At 40.2% G+C, this 7,688-nt stretch overlaps 3 protein-coding genes across 3 annotated transcripts; 2 read left to right on the plus strand and 1 right to left on the minus strand. All coding sequences in view use genetic code 12, as the record gives it.

The window, feature by feature from the left end:
• Window positions 1-1,134: 1,134 nt before the first annotated feature.
• Window positions 1,135-2,241, plus strand: KGF57_000458 (uncharacterized protein; the record flags this gene model as incomplete). The annotated part of the gene is made up of 1 exon (XM_051754102.1): window positions 1,135-2,241. The coding sequence occupies one exon, from the start codon at window positions 1,135-1,137 to the stop codon at window positions 2,239-2,241; it is 1,107 nt and encodes a 368-aa protein (XP_051611059.1).
• A 410-nt stretch (window positions 2,242-2,651) lies between these two features.
• On the plus strand, window positions 2,652-4,385 carry KGF57_000459 (uncharacterized protein; the record flags this gene model as incomplete). Its single annotated transcript, XM_051754113.1, has 1 exon — window positions 2,652-4,385. One exon carries the CDS (start codon window positions 2,652-2,654, stop codon window positions 4,383-4,385), a length of 1,734 nt encoding a protein of 577 aa, XP_051611060.1.
• An 83-nt stretch (window positions 4,386-4,468) lies between these two features.
• Window positions 4,469-5,761, minus strand: KGF57_000460 (N-acetyltransferase; the record flags this gene model as incomplete). The annotated part of the gene is made up of 1 exon (XM_051754125.1): window positions 4,469-5,761. The coding sequence occupies one exon, from the start codon at window positions 5,759-5,761 to the stop codon at window positions 4,469-4,471; it is 1,293 nt and encodes a 430-aa protein (XP_051611061.1).
• Between the last annotated feature and the right edge of the window lie 1,927 nt (window positions 5,762-7,688).

Below are 7,688 nucleotides of genomic sequence, written 5' to 3' on the forward strand. Positions count from 1 at the left end.
GGCTTGCAAAGGCTGTAAGTTGCGCTCATGCACCTATTGTCTTTTTTGTGCAATTCAATGACCTCGGGTTTACTTTTAAATAGAGATTACGAAATGAAAGGGCTGAGCCACTGACGACAAATGGCCGGTGTTGAACATGCTCTAGAAAAGAACCCTACTAGATATTGCTGTGTTGGTCTCCTCGGCGAATGCCGTTTCTAGGTAAAGTCACATTTGAAGTAACCGTATTAGCTTCGAGGGAAAGGCGTAACATCTAGATAGGCGGTAGGAAGGAAACACAAACAAACACTATTACGTCACACTCTCGTTGAGTTAATGCATTCATTTGTCTTGTCTGTTATCTCAAATCACATTGTAGGCTAGTTTGATCATGATTTTTTTTTTTTTTATTTTATTTTAAGACCTTTATCTCCGTCTTTGTGGCACTCCTTAATTGGATTAGTGTGCGGGACTACTCTAGTTTGTAAGCGCTTAAGCTTCTGCCACTACTCCATCAAACCGTCTCCAAGCAGAGAGGTATTGAATGACCCTGAAGTTGTTTGAAGCAAAGACATAAGATTGATAAACAAACACACTATACGGCAATTCAATTGATTCGAAGCACAGCCTCAACATTCAATTGTAGCCAAAAACGATCCTCGCAAATGCAATGCATAAACTCTTTTGAAGCTTAGCCCCGAAGAACAGGTATAGTCCTTCATTTTAGCCAAGCCTTCTTTTTTTTTTTTTTCTTTTGCTCTGCCTCTTGGCCTTTTGCATTAATTTGATGATCAATCCTTTTTTTTTTTATATGTTGTTAGCTCTCTCTCTCTCTCTGCATGATTATGTAAACACACACACACACAAAATCTTTTTTTTTTTTAATACAATTTCTTTGTACGGCTTAGCTTAACGTAATTTCTTACTTAATTACAAGTATTAAAGCTTAACTACTGGTAAACTATGGGGTATTACATAATATTCACCATGTCTCACAAACGCCCCCCCCCCCCAAAACAAAAAAAAAAACAAAAAAAAAAAATTAGAAGTAAGACCATGAGACTTAGAATATAAAAGGATCAAACTATTCTCTTTCAAATCCCTTGGTCCAATTTCTAGGTCTCCAGTCACTAACTACAGACAATCCTTTCGACAATGCAACATTCCAACGATCCAACTACGTTACGTGGTACCCATTCCACAGATTCATTTGATCCCGCCACTTACAAACAAAAAACGAATATTATTGACGAGGAGCCCACAGTCAAGCCAGAAATGGTTTTGAAGAATTTTGCAAAGACTTATGAGACACCGGCGCCAGGTGGTTATCAAAGATTTATTGCCGGTTTAGGTTCTTGTTTTGGTCAGTGTGGTATGTTTTGCTTCTTGTGTGAAAACCCATATAAGGAGGTTGATCAAGGTGAGGTCGGTTTGGTGCAAACTTTTGGTAGGTTGTCAAGGACTGTTGAGCCAGGTTTAAGCTATGTCAACACTTGGAGTGAAAGATTGACCCGGGTATCCATCAAGATCAACATTCGTGAAATCCCTGCACAGAAATGTTTGACCAGAGATAACGTGTCAGTTGTTATTACCTCAGTGGTGTATTACAACATCATCGATCCGATGAAGGCCATCTTTTCGATCCAAAACATTGACAATGCTATTATTGAGAGAACACAAACTACAATGAGAGATGTAATTGGTGGTAGAGTATTACAAGATGTTGTTGAAAAGAGAGAAGAGATTGCTGAATCAATTGAACAGATCATTGCCAAGACCGCTTTCGACTGGGGTGTTAACATCGAGTCCATTTTAATCAAAGATTTAACTTTGCCAGATAAGGTTCAAGCCTCGTTGTCCATGGCTGCTGAGGCCAAGAGAATTGGTGAAGGTAAAATCATCAATGCTAAAGCTGAAGTTGAAAGTGCTAAATTGATGAGAAAAGCTGCTGATATCTTGGCGTCCAAACCAGCTATGCAAATCAGATACTTGGACGCTTTGCAAAACATGGCCAAGTCCCCTGGTACAAGAGTCATCTTCATGCCTTCAGCCCAAGAAGTCGAGAAAATGGCAGGATCCAACATTGGTGACGTTTACGTTGACAAAGGTAAGGGCAAGCTTCAAGATTTGGAGGAAGATACTGACTGGGCAGGTTCCGAGCATGAAAGAGTCGCTTCACCTCAACGAAACATTCCAGTGGGAATCAACAACAATAGGCATGTTGCTGATACTGTTGCCTTGCAAGAAGCCATGCACCAATAAAAACTGCATTGTAGCGGATGTCCTTAATGGTGATCTGCATGTGCTCCCTTTCGTTGTTCAATTTGAGTAAAATTGCAAAAAAGAAGCCAAAAAAAAAACAAAAAAAAAAACCAAATCTGCAACTCCCGTGACATTATTTACATTCTTTTATGTGTTTAGTTTAATTTTGATGAGTGATGATATACTTTGACAGGTTGCACCTTGTAGATAGCTGCAGATACCCAACTCTCTCTATCAATGTCGCAAGTTTGCTACGCGTCACTCGATATGTCGCGGAAATGCACGAGAGAAAATCCTCTCGCAAGAAAGTTTTGTTCAACACATCAAACACACACACACACACCCCTCCCCCATAGCCAACGATATTCAACCCCAACTTGCAACAAACCAGTGATCATCAGAACCTTGAGATGAATTGGTACGATGTGGATACTGCTGACCATAAGAACAACGCGAGTCCCAGCAAGTTCCCAGGTAATGACTCCAATATACCACCCACGCCGACCAAATCACGGTTAAATTTCAGCCAAATAAAACATTTGTATCCTGATAAACCAGCCCAGATTACACATAGCGACAATAACAGCTACGAAAGCCTACTATCTCCGCCAAACGTTAGTCGCTATCCGAATAGGTCGGTTGATTCTGTTCCTTACGAAAATGGTGCAGCGGACGAGTATGAGTTTAGCATCCCATTAAGTCTAACGGCCCAGGAGTTGACGTTGCAAGAATCAAAGACATATATGAGGTGGTACAGTGATATACTAGCTAGAACAAACAGTCGAACAATTTCGATATCGGACGTATTCAGCTTCTTGACAAACTTTAAAATCCCTGATTCAGTGAGGCAGCAAATAAGTCAAGTCTTTCAAAAGATTAGCCGAAGCGTCAACATTGGGGAGTTCTTTGCTTTGCTTAGGGTCATTAGTCACACTTTGAATGGTGAAACTCCCCTGAGGAAGTTGATTAAAGTTGTGGCACCAGTGCCTACTCCGCCTTCTATTCTATCGAAAAAGAGGCTCAATGAGGAAGAGGATAGTTCAGATCGAAGCGATGGAGAAGGCGACAATATACAAAACACAAACCCCAATAGCAATGGGAAGCCGATGACACCGCTTGACATCGATGGGTTTACCCAGTTTCTTTTAACGGGAGAACGACCAGGATCGAATTCCTCAACAAACTCCAACACCAACTCGCGAAAGCGCAAGTCCAAAAAAGTGAAGTTCTCTGATCAGATAGACGTGCACGATGACTCAAACTATTTGTCGCCAATGGAATCACCTCAGCCTGTTTCCCAAAATCCCTTGGATTATACATTACCTATGGACCAGTTGCTCAAGCAGATGCAATCCAGTTTACAACTGCAAAACCCACAAGAACAGGAAGAGGAGAAGGAAGTGTTGAAAGATGTTGAGATCAACAATTTCCAAAACTTGAACTCTGTCGATACGGTATCTGTAGGGGGCACCCCAGTTCCGCCCTCTGACTTTGCCAATCCCAATGACCAAGATGATAACTTGTTGAAACCAAACATGACAGGCCCTGCACAAATGTCAAAAATGTTCTCTACGCTTCAACCCAATTTCAGCAACAATGAACCTGATTTGAAGCCATTACGGCCCAACGTGACTGGTCCTGCAGATATGGCAAGACTTTTTTCACCACCAGCAGCGCAATCTCCACAACAATCACTATCTCCGCCACCAATACAGTCACAGCAACAACAGCAACAACAAGATCTACCCAAGATTTCTCTTCTGGCTTTCACCTCACAAATGACTGGTCCAACGTCGCAAAACACATTTCAGAATACTTTACAAAATGGGAAACCACCAGTGCCGCGTCATAGGTCACACTCATCACCGATACCCAACAAGCCTGCTCCACCTCCTCCACCTCCAAGAAGAAGAAACGCCAGTGGAAGAGGGGTCTCTTCACCTCAGCCACAACCTCAAGCGCAGCCACTCCAACAACATTATCCCCAGCAAATTCAACAACCACCACCCGCATTGCCTCCAAAGATCCCCAATATCTATGTGTCGGGACATCCCAACAATGATTCGACGGGCAATATCTTGGACGATTTGAAAGCGATGCAGGATGAAGTGGACAAGATTCGGAACTTGACAGGAGGGTTTTAAGAAATGAAACAATGGAAGAGACGAGGTTTGATAGAAGAGGCTCTATATTTCTATAGACAAACTATACACTTGATTTCTTACACTTATGTAGAAGTTTGGTTTATATTCTCAATTTCTTGCTGGAAATTGGTCAAGAACTCATCAAAATCTTTCTTTACCTCATCAACGTAAGCAAATACAATATCCATTCCATCCTCACCACTTGCTAAGTTAAGCTGCAAATGCGCAGAAAATCCACACCCTTGACTGAACCAAACTTGAGGTACTGGCAACTTACCAACGTTGCTAAGCTCTAATGTACGTCTTGCATGAGTACCAATTCTTCCACCTGCAAAGTTACCTACATTGACAAACTTGAGCAAAGCGACACGATTGAATGGATCGCGCGTTTCCAAATCAGTTGTTAACTGAGTGGAAATGGCGGATGTGGTGGATTCTATCTCGAATGGGGGATCGAGTGTGACAACTGATTCCGCAACCACAACTTGGTACTTATCTGCTGGTGTGTATCTGCGACCATTCAATGGAATAGTAGCATCAAAAGAGTTGTTTGGGTGTAGTTTCAGAAACAGGCGAAAAGTAATGGCAATGATCCACGGCGTCAACGTTGTATTCATTGATTTGACGTGAGTCAATAATGACTTGAGTGTAGTTGGATCAATGTGAATGACTTTAAAGTGTGTGATCTGGTCAACAACTACTGGCTTGGTTTGAAAAATTGGAAACTGTGTTGCAGGTTTGAACCATGATGGAGCCACAACCAATTTGAACACATTCTTCAATGTTTGCAAAATGGGCAACGAATACAAAGAGGTTGTTGCGTCAACTGGTGGAGGCACAGACGTAATCTCAACGGCTTTCACAATGTATTCCAATGGCACCAACAGATCTTCAATGGGGTTCAATTCCTTCAATTCTTCGAGTAAATCCTTGTGGAAAAAGCAACCACTGTTGCCGTCGAAATAGATATGCGAACACACAATAGTCACATACGGCCCATTAAGGACCAAGTGCCATAATGGTTTCCTCTCATTTATATTGAAAAATATCTTGTCTAACCCAGAGAAGAATTCGTCATTGATGTAAGTTTCAGTCGGATCTGATCTCACTGTGATTAAATCATCGAATTTGATATCTATAGCACGAATTGAATAGTCTCTGTAATCATTATGGTCTTCGGCTTTGGTGGATTTGAAATAGTTGCATCCGAGGATTGGGTTCTTCACAATGATGTTATGCACGGCATGAGCCAACACTGTTGGACTGATTGAAGATGCATATTTAACAGTGATGTTGAAATTGGGATAGTATTTATTGTCAACACGGCACAATTGATACCGTTCCATAAACGATGGTGGACGCAAGTCTCGGGTCATTGGAAACGAGCCAAGAAACTTAGTGGGTGTGGGTGTGGGTGTGGAAATGATTAGATTGGATGTATCTGCAAAAGCTTAGCGTTCATACGGTAAAATGTACTAATCTTCGCGAAACATTACGTTGAAAACCATTTAGGGAAGTAGTTACGAAAAGCCGCACAGTCGAAAATTGATGAGAAAAAAGGCCGCCAGCAAGTCACCTACAAATGGGGGAGTGATAGGGGGGGTGGGGGGCTGGATTATAATAAATAGGATGTTGCTTGCATATATTACAAGCCAGGTTTCATGTATGTATCCTTTTTCTAGTGATGTAGTAAGGCTGTTGGTTATTGTTAAACCATAAATTGGGTGCTACCAAGCCCTAAGTGCTACCAATTGTCGGGTGTATTATGATTGATTTTAACCTCCTTAGGAAGGTGGATTAATTGCGACGCGTAGCATTTGGATGGCTGTGTAGAGCTACAGAACATATATAAGTGCTTATGTTGTTGATTTCACACATTTTTATGTGGTTCTTTTGGAAATTAAGTTTATTCTTCACTAAATTTTGTAGTAGAACTGCACTAATTTGACAACAAAAACGGAAAAAAAGAAAGACAAGATTATAAACTCAAGTACAAATTAAGATTGAGAAATTCAATCTCTATTTATAGTGTTGATGAGACTGCGCACAAGAGATGAAACACTCTTGTGGCCCTGCTGGCAACAGAACTCTTCTCTGAAGTTCACTAGGATTATATGAAACGAATAACAAACTCAATTTAGGTTGTGAATAATATTTTCTTGACGAGGTCGTGTGTAATTTACAGGAAACTTTATTGAAAAGATTCGCAACGTTTTATTATACCAAGTATTTCTGTACAATAGGGGTTACACACCATTTAGTTTACAGCTTTGGATAAAGCAACAATTGCGATGACAAGAGTCATCACATTAAAAATGGTGTTTCCAATATTCCATTTAGTATTTGTCATGATGGCTTGGCTCTGGTTTTTAACCAATTGTCTTAATTGGTCATCTGAGTCTTCGTGTGTGTAGGTGTTCATGGTAGATTTGTGTGGGTTAGTTCCCAAGTAGAGTCGAAAGGAAGAAAAAGTGCGAAAGAAAGCTGATTTAAAAGATGTCAAAGCGGGAAAATACGTCATTTGTGAAAACTTTCGTGGATTAAACGAAAGTAAATGCGGAAATTTTACTTGTTGTTGATTTTCGAAGGTGCGCAAAAAAAAAAAAAACATTATCTTCAAACCATCTATCTATATCCTGTATATAACATACATAGTATTGGCGTATAGTACAACCATCGTGTCCATGTCCTGACTAGAGCACGACACGACACAAATGGAGCTATATTAAGATTCTCCATTTGCTCTATATGTTGATGCATTGTAGTCTATTTGTGGTTTAATGACGTATCTTGCCTAAGATTAAAGTATGTTCTCAGAACAAGTGTTTATGCAAAAGTAAAACGTAAATTAAAGGATTGGTTGATTCCATAAAAAGAGTGTTAAAAGTCTGAAAGGCTTCTACTGTCAAAGATAGACGAATATAAACTTGTCTAGAGTTTTGAACAGAATTTCATATTCATGCATGAGCGCTAGAGGTGTTTCATACAATATAGATACTTTTCCCTTGAGTTTATAAATCCCTTAGCTCAATAACAATTGTCAATACAAGTAATGAATGAATTTCTATATACAAATATATAGAGATAATTATGAGCTTTAGCTTACATTTATATTGATTAGCTTCAATTAGCATAAGTCACGTATTTGTGGTTGACGTATAGGTATCGTGTTGATGAGAGGTGTTGTGATAGGGACTTGATATTGCCATGACAACATAGTAATAGTTGACGCATAGCAACAAGTCCTTCCTTCAAATAGTCTCCCTGAACCGAAGTAGCAATGCCAACCCGTAGACCCTTTGG

This window comes from Candida theae (assembly GCF_024610275.1).
Source record: "Candida theae strain CBS 12239 chromosome Unknown scaffold54, whole genome shotgun sequence".
NCBI classification, from domain to species: Eukaryota; Fungi; Ascomycota; class Pichiomycetes; order Serinales; family Debaryomycetaceae; genus Lodderomyces; species Lodderomyces theae.